This window comes from Arvicanthis niloticus, chromosome 1 (assembly GCF_011762505.2).
Source record: "Arvicanthis niloticus isolate mArvNil1 chromosome 1, mArvNil1.pat.X, whole genome shotgun sequence".
Lineage (NCBI taxonomy): Eukaryota > Metazoa > Chordata > Mammalia > Rodentia > Muridae > Arvicanthis > Arvicanthis niloticus.
Window position 1 is genome coordinate 129,163,505 of NC_047658.1, and position 20,135 is coordinate 129,183,639.

A 20,135-nucleotide genomic window follows, 5' to 3' on the forward strand; every position below is an offset into this window, starting at 1 on the left:
CACATGCATGCCAGGAGAAGGTTACAGAGATGCCCTTCAGCTACACAGCTAATAAATAGACAGTGAACAGCAGACGTGGTCAACCACAATTATAGATTGCCTTCCAGGTTGATCAGTGAAAAAGTCACGCCTGTGTGACAGGGTATCTGACAATCAAATCCTCACACCTAGAGCCTGGGAGAAGAAACGCCAAGACCGGACAGAAGGATGATTAACATGTTCCCGAATGAGTTCTTGCTATGTCCATAAAGGCAGCCTATCAAAGAATCTGGTAGTATTTAAGTTATGTCATGTGCCCATACAGCTGCTGAAAGTTCAGGCAATTGTACAAGGACTCATCTTGAGGGTTGAGGAAAGGAAATTCTCATGAATATTTGAAATCACAGCTAATGTGTGGCAGCGCATGTGTAAGCGTCAGATTGACATCATGGGTTGAGTCGTGGATGCTCTAAGAAAGCACAGTGAGGTGTTTCTGGGAGTGGAGGAGTGACTATAAAGAGGGAACACTGAGGGTTTGTCAGATTATGGTCAAAAGAAAGGCACGTGCTCAGCAATGCCTTTGGGGGAACTGTGAGCGAGGCTCCAGGAAAAAAGGTGGAGGGCGTTTTTATTTTTAACCTCACCTACTCTTTGTTTCCTGGATGGTTCTTGGATGTGATTTCATCCCTCCTGCAACAATTATTTGCATTCAATTTACAGGACATGCTTATTCTTGTTGGTTGTTGGAGCATAGCTATAGAACCCACTCTGGTTCTCGTAGTTCTGGATAAGCTGGGTGCTGTCCTCAGTGTGTGCTGCATCTGGATATGGCCTTCTGTCTTGTTTTCATGATTTTCCAGATATAATTTATAGTACTAGCCAGGCAATTGTGTTTAAATTGTCTTTCCTGAGAAGGTTCTGGGAAGGGACACTCCATTAATATGTGTTTATTTACATACATTTCTAATTTTTTTCTGATTATGTTTTTCTAAACTCAAAACAACCTTCCTTGGATCACTGCTTTCTTTGTCACACCCATGTATAAAAGTACACTGAAACAGAAGTAAGACTGTCTACAGGATTAGACCATAACCTGCCCCATTCTATAAGGTCTTCAAATCCCAGGGCTCACAGACAGATCTGCACAGGTCAGGGAAGTCAACAGAGGGTGTGAACCAAAAATGCGGGAAATTCAACAATCTGAAAAGTTGGTACAAAAGAGTTGCCTTGCCTGGCTTGCTCCATTATTTTCCTCCACCTCTTGTCCTGTCTCCCACTCTCTGACTAACCACATGACACTTCTGAAGCTCCTAAATCCTGTCTGAATTGCAAGATAGGTCTCCTTATTCTCATTTCGATTACCATAAATGTAGCAAAAAAAAAAAAAATCACAAAAAACAACCCTGTGTTCTTTCTTCCCACTTGATTATTTGGACAGATGGGGCTGAGAACAAACGATTGTAGAGGTTTCCATTCATGCAGCCAAAGGTTGTGATTTCCTTCTCAATGTGAGTCACTAATATGTTGTTTTGCTCAACTGGATTAAATCATTTTCCACGTGCAGTCATCACTGGGGAGGGAGGTGCTGAGAGGCTAGGGAAGCTGTTTTCAGTTCTTTAAGAGAAAGGATACACTTTTCAAATGCTTCCCTGGAACCAAGTTTTTTTTTTTTGTTTTTGTTTTTTGTTTTTTGTTTTTTTTATCTTGATGATATGTTTGTTCTCAGTGCTAAGGGCAGTACACAGGGTTCAGCATAACCTAGGCAAGTCCTCTGTCACTGAACTACATCCCTGGATCTGCAATTCTGAATAATAGAAACATTTAACTCTACCATCTTACTTGGTTTTATTTGTTTATTTCATTGTAAAACAAGCTCAGTTTTATAGAAAAAGCATGCCTGTTTGACCTTTAGAAGTGAACCTTCACTACTGGCATCCTACTCTCTGAAATGAAGATACTGACTGTACCTAGCAACCCAGTGACACAGAGATACTAAGTTCTGCTCCTGAGAAAAGGAATAACCTATTTTTAAATTTTGTGTTTATAAACGTTTTGCCTGTATGTATGTGCATATGCATGCAGTACCTTTGGAGGCAAGAAGATGGTGTCAGATCCACAGGAACTGACATTACAGGCGATTGCTATTAACCTCCCCATGTGTGCTGGGAACCAAACCTGGGTCCTCTGCAAGAGTGGCAGTGGTCTGAACTGCTGAGAGACATCTCTCTAGCCCTCTTATTTCATTTGTAACAGGGCTACAATTATTTCTGAACTCTGATACATAAGTGTGTTAATGCTGTAGCATCCAAATTGAATATTTGTAAATTTAAAAAGTAGCATTTTAAACATATTTTTAACTATTCCTTGAGAATTTCACACACACACACACACACACACACACACACACACACACACACAATGTGTTTTGATCATATCCATGCCCACTGTACCTTCCAACTCCTCCAAGACTCCCTTCCAACTTCATGGCTTGTTTTTGTTGTTTTACATGGAGTCAACCTAATACCAAATGCAGCATCTTAATTTCTGAAATCTCTTGAAGAGAAATTTCCTTACATAGCATGTGAAGACTGGGAAACACTGTGTGAAATAGGACTGTGTTGAGGGAACTCATAATCAATAATATGCACATATGCGTGTCACTTGAAATAAAAGGATCCATAAAACATTAGCATAGTGTTAAAAGTCTCCAGGGTAGGGGAGGTAGGCACTGACCCCAAAAAGGCATCAGCCTAAACATTTGTGTAAAAGTCCTCTGATAGCCACTGGGACAATCATTCAGTGTTGCTTGCCTTGTATCTCTTCAGCCTCATTCCAACCTTTCTGCTTCTTTATCTTTTACTAAAAGTTCCTAGTTTCTCCCCTGTGTCTTTTCTTCCATGTACCTTTCCAGTCTCTTTCTAATTACTATCTCCATAACCTTCACGGAACGCTTAGATGTGCCTTCATCAGAGGTGTATCTTTGAAACACCTCCTCAAAATAGGCCAAGTCCTCTGGACTTAAATCTACACAGCATTCAGCACTTCTCCCTTGGTAGATATTATATACCAACTCACATGCACTTGACTGTTGTGAATCACGGTTCTAATGCTATGAAGATACACCATGACCACTACAACTCCTATAAAAGAAAACATTTAATTGGAGGCTTGCTTACAGTTTCAGACATTTTGTAGCCAGAAATTTTCCCTGAAAGTTGTGAGAAGCTAAAGTATGAGGAGTAAGGAGAGGAAGAGGAAGAGGAGGAGTAAGGAGAGGAAGAGGAGAAAGAAGGAGAGGAAGAGAAGAAGGAAGGAGAGGAAGAGGAAAAGGAAGAGGAGGAGCTAGGGAGAGACAAAGACGTAGGAGGATGGAGAACCATGCTTGGACCGAGAGCAGTCCTGGGTAACAACTTATATCTAGGTTAGATAATTGGTTAACACTTCCAATTATGTGGGTATCTTGTTATTGAGCATTATCAAATATATAAAGCCTTTGGATAATCTAAGCATTAGAGTCTCACTTCTACCAGGTGCCACGTGGATGGTGGGATGGTCTGGACTCAGCCCAACCTTGTGGAAACAGCATCTCTCATGCTGATGTTTTGTGGGTATTAGGGCTGGTGTTTCTGGCTGGCCGTTTCTAGCTGTGGCGTGTGAGTGGCCTCTGGCCGCCTTCAGCTGTGGAGCGCTTGGCTTCAGGCTGTGGAACATGGAGGCCTGAGCTAAGAAGAGCCTCAGCCACATAGTCAGCCCGTCCAGTGGCCTTCTTTAAATATTAAACACAACAGGATTTAGTCCACTATCATCATGTCAGGGAACATGGAGACAGGCAGGCAGCCACTGAGAATGTAGCTACATTCTGATCCGTGGGCAGAGAGACTAAGTCTGGACCTGCTGAGGGCTTTTAAAACATCAAACTCACTCCCAGTGACATACTTTCTCCAACAAGGCCATACCTCCTAATCCTTCTAATCCTTCTCAAAGAGTGCCAATTACTATTGACTAAGCATTCGAATATATGAGCCTATAGAGACCATTTATATCCAAACCACCGCAATTATTGATTCTGAGTTTAAAAAAAAAAAAAAAAGCAAGGCCACTATGAATCTTTTGCTTATCATCTTCTCCAATCTTGCTAACATCCTGGGTTTACATCAGCTATTGTCAGCCCTCAAAAAGTCAGCAAAATAGCTCTGCAGGCTTTGCTGGAACATAAAGTATAAGTGGCTCACTGAGCTGGGCACTCAAAATAACTTCCACATTTTTTAAATGGGGGTTTCAGGCTTTCAAGTGCCCACTCCCCACATGTACCTGTTCCCCCACATGCATAAATAAAACCCCAACAACAGTTACTGGGTTAAGTAGTACAGGACAAAACTCTCTGCCTTGCTGTGTAGAGGCACTAACGATGCTACTTCCTAGGGGTAAGCACACTGTACAAAACCAGCTGAGACTGGTAACTAAATATGCTTTGTCTACTCTATACTCTGAATTGCAGTCCATTCTCTTCATTCTTTCATTCCAAAGCACTCATTGGATGCTAGTTTTTGATTTTTTATTTTTTTGCAAAAAACATTGTCAAATAATTGTGAGGAACAAGAGATGGGTAATAAGAGCTCTTATTTGCAGAGGGTGTACCATGTTCCAAGACCATACATTGTTAAATGGTGATTTGCAACCAGCACTCCAAATAAATTGCCCTTTCATGAAAAAATCAAAGCCTCCACCGACTGTGAACTAAAGGAGTAAGCAGCCTTTGTGATTTACATTATGCCTTTTACGTAAGTCAAGTCAGAGGCATTGAGAACTGTGTGTGAGGTTTCAGGGTCTAATTAAAAATCTACTTTTCCAAGGGTCTTAATTATATACCAGGACATGAGAACAGCAAGGGCTCCGCTTGCAAAATGCAGTGTAACCGAGTATACTGCAAAATCCCAGAGTTCTCATTCAAATCCTTTGGAAGACAGTGTTTCCCATTTAGCCAAAATCCATTTGACTGGTGTGTAGTCAACTTTTCCAATCACGTTAATCCATGGTGAAAAAAAAAAAAAAACAAAAAAAAAACCTAACCATTGTTTACCCAACATATCCTCATCTGAATGCCTACCAGATTCAAGTATGGTCTACACAAAAAGTGTTAAAGCCAAGGACCTGTCTTCAGGGTTAGACTGTGGGGAAGATTCCTGAACTCAAAGAAAGGTCATAAAAGATTCTCAGTAAAAAGCAAGGGATTAAAAAAAAAAAAAAGTCAGGGGTCAGGCTTGCTTGTGAGCTGAAGGTTAGGAGTGCTGTCAGCTGACTGGTGAGATAGCTCAGCGGTTAAGATTTAACTCATGACTGCTGTTCCAGAGGTCATGAGTTAAAATCCCAGCAACCACATGTGGTGGCTCACAACCATCCGTAATGAGATCTGATGGCCTTGTATGGGTGTCTGAAGACAGCTACAGTGTACTTACATATAATAAACAAACAAATAAATAAAGGAATGCTGTCAGCCAGGACCTCATTAAGGAAGTGAGGGTTAAATTATCAGATTTTGTTTGGGTTTGAAATAAAGTCTCATGTAGACCAGGCTAGTCTCTAACCACTATGTAGTTGAGTCTGAGGCTGGCTTTAAAACTCCTCCTGGTCCTTCTGCCGCCATCTCCTGCTTGCTAGGATTATAGGTGTATATAACTAGGCTCAGTTCAAGTTGAGTCCTCAAAAGAGCATTCTTACAGCAGGTGAGAGGTAAAGAAGTATGAACAAAGACACAAAGCATTAAGATATGGAAGGCTGGGGAATCAACAAGGCCAGATGTGATTCATAGTGAGGCAACCGGGAACCATGAAATAGTGTTTTCTAAAATAAGTTGGTTTTCAGATAAGATGTTCATAGAAACACTGTTGACAGTAGCCGAAGGGTCGAAATATCCCAAATGGGCCTCAGCTGAAGAACAGATTTTTTTTTTTAATATGGTATAATCAAAACAATGAAATGATATTGAGCTTTAAAAGGGAATGGGTTTGGGCACACACCATGACACAATAAGCTTTGAAACTGTGCTAAGTAAATAAATCCCTACAGAAAAGGCGGTTCATTATCTGCGTTCCTTTCTTAACAAAATCCAACATATTCAAATCTATATGTAAAGGAGGCAAGTTAGTGAATCTAGTGGCATGAGGGGCGTAGGCTCGGTGCAGCTGCTCTGTGGGTCATGAGTTTCCTTTGGGGGAGTGAACCACTCCAGAGGGAAACGCCATTGATGATAGTGATAAATGCCCAGTGCTCTGAATCCAAAGAACAAACTGAATCCTATTCTTTAAACTGTGCGATATACGTTGCACAATTGAAAAAAGAAAATACAAAGATTAAGGTAAAAACACAAGGGTTAAAAAATAAAAAACAATCTAAGAACAAAACTAAACACTAAAACTACTCCTGAAATGACCAACTTTCCAATCCTACACTACAGAAGAAAGTGTTTATTTCAGTTTTGTTTTAGTATTTTGTTCTAGAAGTTCAATATATGTGTATGAATACACTTGTTCAGAAGTGAAGAAAGGCTCCCTGGCAGCAGCAGCTCCATCCTGTTTATATCTGTATCCCTAAAGTAAGAGCAGCGCCCTCCACGTGGGATCTAGTCACTGCCTGGGAATGGATGATTGAAGACTTGGATTACAAAATTCCCCAGAAATCTTTGTCAAATGGAAAGAAAACAAAACGAGGTTGCAAAACAAGTGTGACATTAATTTTTCTAATACACGCAATTGGGTGGGAACTCAAATTTATTGTCTTAACCATTGACAAATGTTTAAAAAGTAGAAGTGTTAGTACACTCCTAATATGTTGTTCCAGTTTGCTTTCTGTCGATGTGATAAACACGACTAAAAGCAAGTAGGAGAAGGAAGAGCTTATTTGGATTACAGGTGATAGTGCATCATCAAGAGAAGCCAGGAGAGGAACTCAAGACAGGAACCTGAAGTCCGCCTTCAGAGACTTGATGCAGAGACCATAGAGGGTCCCTGCTTTTTGGCTTGCTTTTCCTGTCTTAACTACCTTTCTTAGACAGTCTAGACCTACTTGCCTAGGAATAGTACCACACATAGTGGGCGGGGCCCTCCCACATCAATCAGCAATCAAAAAAAAAAAAAAAAAAAAAAAAGGTCTCTTAGACTGAACCACCAACCAAAGAGCATACAAGGGCTGGACCTAGGCCCCCTACACATTTGTAGCAAATCTGCAGCCTTGTCTTCATCCGAGTCTCCTAACAATGGAATCTGGGGGTGTCTCTGAATCTGTTGCCTACCATTGGATCCTTTCCCCCTAACTGGACTGCCTGGTTGGCCTCAGTGGGAAAGGATGTACTTAATCCTGCTGCAATGGGATGTTCCCGGGAAGAGTAGCACCCAAGGGGGCTGAGGTAATAAGGGGAGGAGTATGTGAGGGTGGGACTGGGAGGAAAGGAGAGATAGGAGGGGGTGGTGCAATCAGGATGTAAAGTGAATAAATAAATTAATTAATTAAAAGCTTGCAGTTGTGAGAATAGTGAGGATATTTGGATACATCCAGATGTTACTTTGATTTGATGGGCTATGGGAACTGGTAGGTAGGAATATCTTTACTGACAAGAAATAGAAACACTGCTGAAGAAAGAGTCCAAACAGTTACAAAGAGAAAGGGCTAAGAGAGGACGACAGGTCAGAGATCCTAGACACTACTGCAGAACAAATGACGGGTCTCTCTGTGTGGAATTCATAGGTATGGGATCAAGGAGGCAGAACTGAAAGAAAAAGTTAACGTTTCAGTTGCTGAAATATACCTAGGGTCATGCTCTCTCTCTCTCTCTCTCTCTCTCTCTCTCTCTCTCTCTCTCTCTGCGTGCGTCCGTGCGTGCGTGCGTGTGTGTGTGATGTGGGGAGGGTTGTAGATATCAGAAGATGACCTGAAGTATTCCCACCTTCAGTCTTATTTGCGATCGGCCTCTTGTTTTTCTGCTGTTTACAGTAAGCTAGTGAGTTCAGTGACCATTCTCCTGGTAGGAACTCTCTGGGATTCTAGACACATGTACTGCCTCTTCATGGTTTTACTGGTTGTTAAGATGCATGTTTTAACTACTGATCTATATCTCGGCCCAGAAGGAGACAGGTGTCATTTAATCAGTCTCATAAAGTTATGAATGCTGAAGAGAAAACAGATTTAGATGCAAACCCAACATTGCTCTGTATCTCACTGGGAAAGTCATGCCACTTCCCTGGGCTCTCTATTACTTGCCATTGTAGCCACTGACGGTATTAATTTTGAAGTCTAACTTTTGTTAAAGAAAATTCATTCATTAAAAAACTCATTTAACAAATATGTCTAAGTTTTAATAGAAAAATTTATATTGCACTGAAGCTGGAACATGTTGTTCCTGAGAAATTGGCTAAGAACCTAGTTCTTTGGTATATCAAGCATGTATATACAGCAGGCACTCACTATCTGTGGAATAAACCATTAAAAGTATGCTATATTAGAGTTAGCAAAATCAGAAAAGCAATCTTCCATTCTTGTGTTTTGTCATAAAACAAAATCTTCTTTAAAATAACATCTTTTACAAAGCAGAATGGATTTAATCATCATCACGACTTCCGAACATTTATATTTTGTTCAATAAAAATCACTCCTGAGACCATATTAAATTACACCCAGTGTTGTTCTTACTAAGGCATGTAAGGAAGACAAACTGTATAATGGTTGCAACAACTTTTCAGAACACTGAATAAATAGCTACAGAATACCTATTCCATTTGAAAGAGCCTGTGTTTGCCCAGAAGTATTGCATGTTTTCTACTTTATACAACATAAGCACAAAGTTATGATTTGAATGAGAATGCACACAAATGAGAAGTGCAGATGCGTGTGAGGTTTGTCTAATAAAAACAGACAATAAAGACATCAAAAGGAGGAAGAAGTAATAGAAAAAAACAATTAAAGATTTGTGGTGGTGTTTGCACTGGACCTTAAACAGTGGCTTGAGCATACCTGTAAGGGAGACAAACAGTTCAGAGCTGATGCACCTTCAGACTTAATCCACTTCTGCTGCTGATTATACAGCACCGTGAATAACTATGGAGGTTATTCAAAAAGAGCTGGTGGAGTCCTGAGGTAGTGCAGCACCACAGAGTGAGACTGGACATGCTGTGTGTGTGTGTGTGTGTGTGTGTTCTGGTCTCTTACTTATAAACACACCAATTTCACAATAAGAAGTAAACTCTAAGGATGTTACCTAATCTGATTCACATACCAAGGACGACACCTTCTAAACCTCATCCTCAAATCAAGAGTCTGCCTCACAATGGTCATTAAACTTCAAAACATAACCCTTAGTTGTGGAGGCTCAGATACATAAGAAAATTTGTCCCAGATAAATGAAGGAGCTGAGAGTTAAATTCACCATCTGGCTTCAGAAGTCATCTCCTGATTACTAAGAAAATAGTTATTTGAAGCATATGAAAAACTTTATGGGCTGAGGAAGAAACTTTTATCCAGTTGGGAGATGGTGGAAAAAAGAAACTTTGGAGAAACCAAAACCAAGCATTAAAATAGGAAGATTCCAACTTGACACAGAAGGGATGGAAAATGAGATGCCAAAAGGAGGGCTATTCTAGACAAGAGATGAGCACACAATACATGGAGGAATAAGAGGGCCTGGTGTGTGAGGGAATCATGGGAAATGTATCTGATCGTTCCTCTGCTCATGTCTGCATTGTGGTGTGAGCGAGTCATAGTCAGTCTATTCCATGTGACAGAGAAATGACATTGGAAAAAAATATTAGAAAGAATGTCATGCCCAGAATTCCTCCTAAAAGACATTTGGACCTTACAGTCAATAGTGAGCCACAGAACTACCCAAGATCCAGGAAAATAGCAGTCGGTCCTGTGGAGGAAACACTAGAAGAGGGAGAGAAACAAGAAGCTTCAATAATATTTCAGTCAAGAGACAAGGGAGATTTGGGAGGACAGCAATGGAAACAAGTAGGAATGAACATTCCTGGGAAACATGGTTGGGCATGGCTGTGTGTGAGTGTCTGAAAAGACATTGATACTCAGGGAAAGTTAGAGCCAGTCAGAAGATAGTGGGGAAAGCAGCTATCAATACTTGGAAAAATAAATAATAAAATTGCATCCTCAGCAGAATTACTTTTGCCTTCCTTTACTAACCCATGACGGCCCCAGGGGTAACTGGCATTCTAAGTATTAGAGATGTGAACGTTCTAGAAGCAGGGGTTACCTTACGCTCCATCTTCAATTTAACCGTGAGCATCTCTTCTTCTTTGCCTGTCATCCTAAACCTTCAGAGAGGCTATACCTACAGAGTTAGGATATTAATTACTGAATGACCTCTCTCTAACCCTAAGAGCATCCAGTGAGCCCTGAAATGCTCTCTGGGTAGAGAGACCTGACATTCTAAACTGGCCCCAAATCTTAGAAACTATTTGGGCCAGCTGGATTGGATGGTGGCTTGGGCATATTAGACTATTATACTTGACTGTCTCCTCCTTTAAGAGATTAACCCAACTGAATCTGGCAATTACCCAGATAGGAGGCCGCCCTTTAGGAAAGCTGATGCACCTTTGAAGACCTACAAAAGGAATGAGAGGAATAACTGGTAAGATAATATCTATTTCATGAGCCCCTCCCCCATGCTATTGCTTATAGATCACTGTTAAGCCTGCCTAATTTCTGGGTTCTAACTCAAAAGGCATAACTTTTTTCTTCTTCCTCCTATCTCCTCTGATACAAGCCAAGATCCTAAGCACACTTGCTGTGACACACAAGATGTTCTCACTCTTCGGAGACACTCATCCCACCCGACTCCAATATGGCTGCTTGCTGATCTCTGTCTCTGAGTCTGTCAGCTTTCTTGAACCCTAATTCAAACCTAATTCTTCTCCAGCTCCCAGCAGCTGCTGAGATTTATAGGTTGACTACTCTGTTTCTCTCAAACTCTTTTTTTAAAAATGACCCTTGAACTCCCTTCAGACTCCAATGTTTTAATTTCCTTTATCGTTGAGACTAAAAAGCCACAAAATAAAACCATGATTTCAGGGCTACAAACTTCCTATGACTGGCTACTATCATAGTGTACCCACAAGCCCAGTGCATTTAGAGGCTAATCAAAATCAGTATGTTTTAATTCAAAGATAGTCATGGCTCTTGAATGAATAACCAAACTTTTGCCACACTGTGTGTGTGTGTGCTGCATGTATGTGTATCTGTGAGTGTATGCACCTGTGTGTGTGTGTGTGTACACCTGTGTATGTGTGCTGTAAGTATTGCATGTAAGCATGTGGGAGCATGTTCCTATGGATGCACAAAAGAGGCTAGAAGAGGGTGTGTCTTCCTTGATCAGCTCCCATTGCACTGCTGGAGACAGGGTCTCTCACTGAACTGGAAATCTACTCTTAGGGTTAATCTAGTTGGTCAGCCCGCTCCCAGGATTTGCCTGTCTTCATCCCTGACCTTAATGCTGGGGTTTACAGGTAAGTGCAGCCATGCCACATTTTTATGTGTATGCTGGGGATTTGAACTTGGACAAACACTCTTACCTACTGAACCAACTCTCCAATCCCTGCCATGAACATTTTGGCTGGAGAAATCTGTTCTCGAGACTTCAGAAAGTCACAGGATACTCCTGTGATACTTGAGCATGAACGTATCATTGTATGAAACCCATGTTCCTAACCCAGCAGCCTCATAGAGGATGGTTGTATTCAATTTCTCTCTACAGGACTAGGACAATAATCTGAGTTTGTGAGCTTGGCAGGAAAGTGGATCTTCCCCCTCCCAAGCAGGAGGAAAGGATGACTCAGAACCAGAGATTTATAATTCAGACTGAGAACTTCAGCAAAGCAAGATTGTAAAACAATGTCAGATGAAGTGGGGCTTCTTCATCCTGTCAATTTGGAGAACTAAAGAACTCTTTGCTAGGTCTACTGGGTCTTTTTCTTCATGTTCATATTCTATCTTTTCTTTGAGGTCCAGATCAACAATTGCTTCTTTTACAAAAACTTTCCTGTCGCTGGGTAGATGCTGCCTCTGATTTTACTGGTATGTGCTGTCTACATGCATTTATAAACATGGCTTTGGGTTCCAGAAGTTAGAAATAACACTATGTGCCCAAGCCATCACCCAATCCAGTTGACTTGATCTAAATAGCTGCCCATTCTGTCCACACCTATTGCTTCCATGGATACAATAGCTGCTGGTGTATACTGGCCCTAGACAACCTGTATAGGATTATTCTACATAGTTTACAATGATAAAATAATTTAATACTTCGTACTACCTTATGAGGTAATGATAAGAATGAGAATAATAATAATTTAAAAACCTAGAAATTGAAACATTGAGTTGACCAGATAAATATAGGAGTAGGTGACCAACCTTCCCTCCTTAGCCTATCCGCATTCTCATGCATTCTTTATCTGGAAGAATTGTCCAATTGTACATAGCTCCCACAAACCTGCAGTGTATTATATTATACGGTGGTATCCTTCTCCTCAACTATTGGGTTCTAATTGTCTTTGCCTTCCGTCCTTTCTAACCCCAGGATATTTTCACAGGCTATTTCCTCCATCTAAAAGATTTTTATCTGGTCCAAATCTAACCTGCCAATGGATCTCTATTTACCCTGCAGATCATTATTTAAATATCACAATGTGTTCAACTGAAGAAACCTTCCCTCTATACTCAGACCAGTTCAATTCTAACGGCTCGCAGTGAGTCTGGTTATTGTCTCACCAGATTATAAGCTTCTCTAAGGCCATTTCCATACTTCATTGGCTTGTCTGCAGAGAAGGACCCAGTTTTTTGATTCAAGAGTCATTCTTTTATTACCACAAGTTTGGTTTCTAAACTAAAATGTAATTTTTAAAAATTATATGGTGTGTGTGTGTGTGTGTGTGTGTGTATGTGTGTGTCACATGCATGCACAAAATGGGTGTAGGTACCCCCAAAAGCCAGAAGAGGGGATCAGGTCCTCTAGAATTAGAGATACAGGTGATTGTTACTAGCTCTGTGGGTGTTTAGAAGTCTCAGACATGAGACCTCTAGAAGAGCAGTCAGGATCTTAACCCCTAAAGTGTTCATTTTAAGTCTTGAGTCTGTTTCCTAGGGAAGCACACTATTATGGGAAATAGAACATGATTGTTGGTCCACATTTCAAAGGCTGACTATACCACTAGATCTGCAGATGCATGATTTCTCTAATCAGCTTCTTCACTGTAGTGGAAGCCACACTATGAAGATTGAGAAATTCTGACAATAATGTTCTAGTGACCTAGCAACTAAGGACTCTAAGATCTTTTTCAGATACAGCTTTGTGTCATGATGCACAAATGGATGATATGACCACGAAAAAAATGCACAGCTGAGGCCCAGCAACAGTGCCCTCTTGCCCAGGTTTGCCCCAGGCCTCGGCTTCCTTTTCTATCAATCACTTGGCTGCACATATAAAAAGATGTAAAAATGCCAGGACGGGGAAGAGGCTTCAGGTTTACTAGAGTGTTGGGAGCCGACTTTAGTAGAAAGTGGCTAGATCAACTTTGCAGCCATCTGGAACCATATACCCTGATGAAAGACTTGGTTGTCAAAAGCCTATAACAGCTGAAGCACACTCTGATAAATATATTGTTTATCCCACATAGCTTGTTTTGCTGTTTAGTGACCTCAGCTGTATGGTGCACGTGGTAAAATGTTTTCACCTGTGTTCTCTTACTTGTGTATATAAATACCTCAGAATTCCCTTCAATAGGGGAGACATGAGAAAATAGAAGAGAGACTGAATCACACCCTGTCTTGTCTCCATTCTTTGCATCTCTTGCCCCAAGAGCCACACTCTCTCTTGACCAGAGCACTTAGCCCCAAAAGTGTTGAGGCAAAAGTGTTGAGGCAGAGTGTGGGCCTCAACACTAGAGACAGAGAAAAAGAGTGGGGCAGAATGATCACAGTGTGAGCAAAGTTTCAACTAATGTGAGCAAAGTTTCAACTAAGTGCAGACATGTTCACACCTCAGCTCATTCTGTATCTGATTTAAATCTGATTCTATAAAGGAAGAAGCTGAGGCTTGGTATAAAAGTAACATTTATTTCCAAATGTAATTATCATTTTGAAAATTTAAGGCTGAATAAACTCATCCTTTCTAGTTCTTTCTGAACTATGGCTAGCTGGTTCAACTCAGCTGTTCTGGCTCAAGCTCCTCTCCAAGCTGACTGATTCAATCTGGCTTCTCTCAGCTTCTCACTGAATTGCTCTGTTTGGCTTCAAACTAACTCTAGCAATTTGTTCTAATCTTCTGGCTTCTTATTCTCTGGCTTCAACTCCCTCTGCTGACCTGACCTGAACTGAATAAACTCAGTAACAAATTCAATTCCATTGCACTCTACTCACTGCACTGACTCCCAACTGACTGACTCTCTCCCTGCACTGCTCTTAAATAGCTTCTCTTTCATGTACTGTTCTTCTGTAAGTTGGGCATAACTTATCTCTGACTCTTCCTGTCAAATCTTACTCTGAATCATCACTTAGTCTGCCCTTCAATTAGATGTCACTTTCAACCATGGTCATTTCCTGCTACAAACGGATTTTACCCTACAGGTGTGTACTAGGGGCATGTCTTTAGTCTAACCAGAGGGATTAAAGGTGTGTAGCATGTCTGCATGCCAGCCAGATCACATAGATCTAGGTCTTTGGATGTGATGCATTGCCAACACAACCATGTTGTTTGATTAAAATTCCTCTACAGCTTGGGAGAGGTTCATGTCTCATTCATAGTCTCAATGCAGGTAATGAATGAACACTGCTACCCAGGGCTTCATTTCTACACAGAATTTGCTTCTTCTACCCAGAACACTCCCTCTAAGCAGGTCTCTCTCTTCGATCTGGGTTCTCAGTAAGTGTACACCAAAAATTCCAATCTTGAAGACTCTTTAGAGTCAACTTGACCCTGATGTATACAGGAAGAACTGGGTAACAGTAATATTTGAGCACACCGTGTTTCAAGATTAATGAAACATTTGAAAATGAGTTATTCATTTTTGAGTCCTTATTTAAAAAAAAAAAGCTACATTCTGCTTGAGTGTAAAAATTAACTCTGAATTCTAAGTAATACCAAAATGTTGGCTACAGAAGGCTTTTTTTTAGATAAATTGTTTTGCTTTTTTATGTATTAACTCATTTTTAATGTGCTGTACTTGAATGAATTAAACATAGTCATTGTCATTCTTTAATTCTAAATCCTGAAATGAGGGGTTAGATCTAGAAAAAAGACAAGAAAAACTGTCCCTTCCCTGAGATGTTGCCCCAGACCTAGGTCTGAAGTGAGATGAGATTTAGACATTCATACAAGGGATTCACCAGGACCTCTCAGAATGTGATTCACACACTGCCTTGCCTGAACCTCCAGAGATGCCTGTAAGACTCCTAGCCAAAGCCTATGCATTTGAGTTCTCTGAGGATGCTGTCCAGGAGCCAGGATTTTCACAAGTGCTTCTAGATCCCAAACTATGCCAAGCTATGTTCTGACACTCACTTTAAGAAGCTCAGTAAAATTTTGAGACAACTAATGATCCCAAGTTTTAACTTACTCACTTCAAGAATATACAAGGTACAAGTTTTCATGTACCTTTAAGTGTTTAAATAATAAATATAAAAATAACCAGTTTATCTTAGCAACCCTAAATGTAAAGCAGTCCTTATTTTAACATGAGGGAAGTCAAATGTTGAAATACATACAACATCCTCTCTTTTTAAGCCCAGGGGAGGGGTAACTTACTGTCTTACACGCAGGAGGAGAGCAATAGCTAACAATCCACTGATGGGGGTGGGGTGAGGAGTTTCAGCTGTATGTCTTGACAAGCCCACCTCTGTGGTCAATTCCTGGTTAATTTTGTCTCATGTGAGAATGGCACACTCTGCTGAGAGTCTCAGCATGCTCCCAGAGGAATAGGCTCTCTGACTCAACCACTAATTGCATGTTCAGGACACTCTTATTCTTCAGTATAAACTCAAGGAACGATTGATTTTCTGATAACTTACTTCCTTTCCTTACTTATTTCCGTCATGCCCCCCTCCCCCCCAAACATACTGTTGCATCAGTTACTCTATTAGATTGAGGGAATGGGATATTAACTCCCAAAAGAAAGCTATGATCTGAAAAGCTTCTGTGGTCAAACTAGCATCTCCTCTGTTACCAGCCTCTCAGTGTCTGTATTTGGTTTCTCAGGACTTACACAGATAGGAGTTCACTGAAGCAGAGGATCATATCCCCAAGCATGGCATGGATACGCATGCAGGTCTCCAGGTTTACTGAAATCTCTCCGTTAGGTAAGCTCTGAAAATTTTATCACCTTGGCAACAAAACATATTGCTTCACAATGTAGCAACAACAACAAATCAAATACCACAAGAAAACAAGATTGGGAGCCTGTGTGGTGGCTCAGCATGTAACGGTGTTTGCCACCAAGCCTGAGGACCTGGGTTCAGTCCCTGGAATCCATGTGGATTAACGAGAGAACCATCAGAGAGAACACACTGTTCTCGGACCACACATGCTACTTCGAATATGTACACACACACACACACACTGATGTTTTAAAAATTCTTTAAGAATATCAGGTTTGGCTACTCTCAAATCTAAGTCATAATTCAATATTGTCAATGACAGTATCTTCAACTTGGCAGACCACAAACTGGTATACTTTGAGAAACAATTAAAAATCTCCAAAATGTAATGACTTCATTTGTCAATCTGGCCAGGATGTTGCTAATGTGTATAGTCACCATCTGTGTGGACAAAGAAGTGTCAGACATCATAGGATACTTGTGGAAATCTAATTTTGGGGGGAGGGTATACAATCTGTAATCATAGAAGGCATTTTGAACCTTAAAATGAAACAGCTTGTTTTGATTCAAGTGGCTGTGTGCGTGTGTGTGTGTGTGTGTGTGTGTGTGTGTGTGTGTGTGAGAGAGAGAGAGAGAGAGAGAGAGAGAGAGAGAGAGAGAAAGAGAGAGAGAGAGAGACAGAGACAGAGACAGAGAGATTCTTCAGTTCTGTCCCTTCCAGCATTAAACTTGTGTAGCATGTAGTATTAATGCATTGTTTGATGAGTGAAACCAGGTGTTTTTGTTTCTTCTACCTGATGAATTCAGCAAACAACACTAATCAAATGATGCCCCACCCCACCCTGGTCAGCTCTGTCGCAAGAAATTCAACCACCTTTTCTAGGGATGCCTACAGTGCAATGTGAGTACTCTACTGTTCCAAGCTTCTGGGGTGTCATTCCGCCCTAGCCAGGCTACAAACCTAGTGACCAGGCAATCTACATTCCTTAGAAGCCAAACGCTAAAAGTTCGACTCTGGTGCTCGCTCTACAGGAGCGAACCCCGAATGCGCGGTGCCTCGCCAGGGTCCCTCCACCTGTCCGCGGTGCGCGGGACTCGGTGCCCACTCACTTTGCCGCTGTCGCTCACGCCGAGGAGGTGATCGCGAAGCACCTCCATGGGGCAGGTCCAGGTGGAGTGGACGAAAGTCCCTCGGAAGATGAGCGCCAGCTGCGGCGTCCGAGCCGCACACATGGCAGCAGCGGGGCAGCGCGAGTTCACTGGCCAAGGAGGGCGCACCAGGCGGGCGCAGAGCGGTCCCTGCGGCTGCGGAGCGGGAGCTGGTGGCTCGTCCTGCCCCCGCTTCCCCAGGCAATCGCCTGCCCCCTGCAGGCCGCGCCCAGGGGCTGGCTCCCTGCCTCCTGGATGCCAATAGGATTTTTCTCCTGCGAGTTGGCTCCAGCTCCGTGGGGTGTGGTTTTCCTCCCCACCCCTGCGTTGGTTTTGGATGCGTTAACTCCTTGAGTTATTGAAATCAAGCCACTCTGTTTGCTTTCATTTTACACCTACTCTGTCTTCTCTGAGCCTTCTATACTCCTAGGGCCATTCAGCCCCTCAACTTGAGCACCAGATTCTGAACTTGCACAAACGTGGCGACAGGTGAAAGGTCACTTGGAGCTGTACACCTTGTGGCCAGTTTCTTTTCCGGAGGCTGAGGGATGCAGACTACGTGTTCATGCTTTGATGGGGTTCTGAGAGCTTGACTTATATGAAACTTTACAGGGATCTCCACCACCAAGGGTTAATCTAGATCTCAAAGTCCCTCTCTTCCACTGAGGTCAATATTTTAGTCCTTTCGCCCACCCACATACAATACCAAGACTAATTTTTCTTGTGCCTGAGGTAAATAATTGGATGTATTCAGTTGTACAAGAGGAGAAAATGACGTTTCCAGCAGCTGTGAGCTGGAGTACAAGAGTAGGAATCTAGAGACCATCTGCAAGCTACCAGTCTGAGGTCTTCAATTCCTTTCATGAAAACAGAGCCTGGACCACATCACTGCAAAAACTGTCCGGGTTTCCCAGACAACAGCCTCAGGCTCCTGTAGTTAGGTCCTGCAGTCAGGACTTTCTGGTTACCTTCAAAGTGTGGATCCCAAGTTTCCTCTGCTGCTCCTCACAGCAATGGAACGAACGGGAAGCCTCTCTTCATTTCTTTGCCTTAAGTAGTAACTCTTAAGTGACTGTCCCTGCCCAAGATTAACTGCCCTCTACCCAGAAGTTCCCGTTCCAGGAATCCATCCTTCTCCTGCTATTTCGCTGGTCATATCCATCCTTACAGATGTCATTTTCCCATTTGTTTGTTACCATTTCTTTTTTAAATGTTAATATTTTATTTCTTTGATAATTTTTACAATGCATTTTGATTCTATTTACTCACTACCTCACTCTTCCTCCTAACTCCTATCAGAGGAGCAAGATGTTTGCGTCAAGACTTCTATATACAGGAAAACTGCAGCCATGTGATTGCAACAATACAGTAGCCTGCACGAGACCTGAACACTAACATTAGCTGACAATCAAGCTCGGCAGTGGGGAAATCCCACAAGGCCTCTCTAGATGAAGTGCTACAGGCAATTAATGAGTGCACAGAGGGTGAGTCAGTCTTCTTCCGGGATGAGCCCTGTAATTAGTTATCTGGCACCAAATGGTCATCTCTATAAACATATCCGTATGAGCAACACTAAATGGACTTAAGTTACATTGACATTTTTATGTATGGGTCCATGTCGCAGATTATGATTCTAGCGCCACCCTAGAGAAGAATTTAGAGAATGTAGATTGTCAAGAATGACCGCTACCTTTAGAAAATATTTGGAAAATAAAGTTATTAGTGAAGCTAGGTTGAGATGTTTCTACTACTGGCTCTGATATAGAAAAACCTTAGGGAACAATATGAAGTTCAGAAAGGCACTGGCTGACTCTGACTGAAGTTGGACTGGTGATGATTGATTTCTTATACCCATTTTTGCCCTCAGCTTCCTGGTGTGATGTATTAAGAATTGTCAATGAGTAGATATTCATTTTAAGAATTTAAGGTAGATATGATTGATTTCTATAAAAAAAGTTTAGATTTATGAGTCTTTTAAGACTCTTACAAGATTGCTTTTAAAGACTAAAATAATTACTTAAATACTAAAATAATTACTTCTTTCTTTGTAACCTTAAATTGCTAGAAAGAAAAACTGGCTGAGAAAAACTATCTTGCTTGCTTACACTTTGTTAATCTATAACAAGTTGCTTGGTTATGAATGTACATGGGTTTTCTTTACCTGTACTATATAATGTTATTTCTTGTATAGGTATTGAAAAGCATGTTGTTTTTCATAATCATTTATTAGAAGAAAACTAACACAGAATCACATTATAATTGTATACTGCTTGAAAGATTTTGCTGGGATATATAAGCTATGGAAGAAATAATAAGACATGGTGTGGTCTGAACATTGTTTCTCCCATCCATCAAACATGTGTGTATGTATAAAGTTGTGTGAAAGGGGGTTGCAACACTGTTCCTTCTAACCACCAACTGTGTGTATTTATGCATGTATGTGTGGAATACTTGGAGCCTGCTTGCTGAAACTTTGCTCCAACCATGCATGTGTGAATATGTATATGTCTATCTATAGGTCTATATGCATGTATGTATGCATGTTTGTATATATACATGTATATTTATGTGTATGAAGTTATTGAACTCTGACTTTTGTTTCATTCATTCAGTGTGTGTGTGTGTGTGTGTGTGTGTGTGTA

The 20,135-nt window shown here is 41.3% G+C and overlaps 1 protein-coding gene across 2 annotated transcripts in view; it reads right to left on the minus strand.

Annotated features, from left to right (window-relative positions):
- Nucleotides 1-17,835, minus strand: part of Gda (guanine deaminase) — an 83,403-nt gene extending 65,568 nt beyond the window's left edge. The window contains exon 1 of one of the 2 annotated variants that reach the window (XM_034512002.2): nt 17,455-17,835. In XM_034512002.2, coding sequence (XP_034367893.1) covers nt 17,455 — 1 coding nt within the window. In that variant the 5' untranslated portion in view covers nt 17,456-17,835. The remainder of the gene's footprint in view (nt 1-17,454) is intronic. The other variant, XM_034511994.2, reaches the window with a different exon arrangement.
- Nucleotides 17,836-20,135: the final 2,300 nt, after the last annotated feature.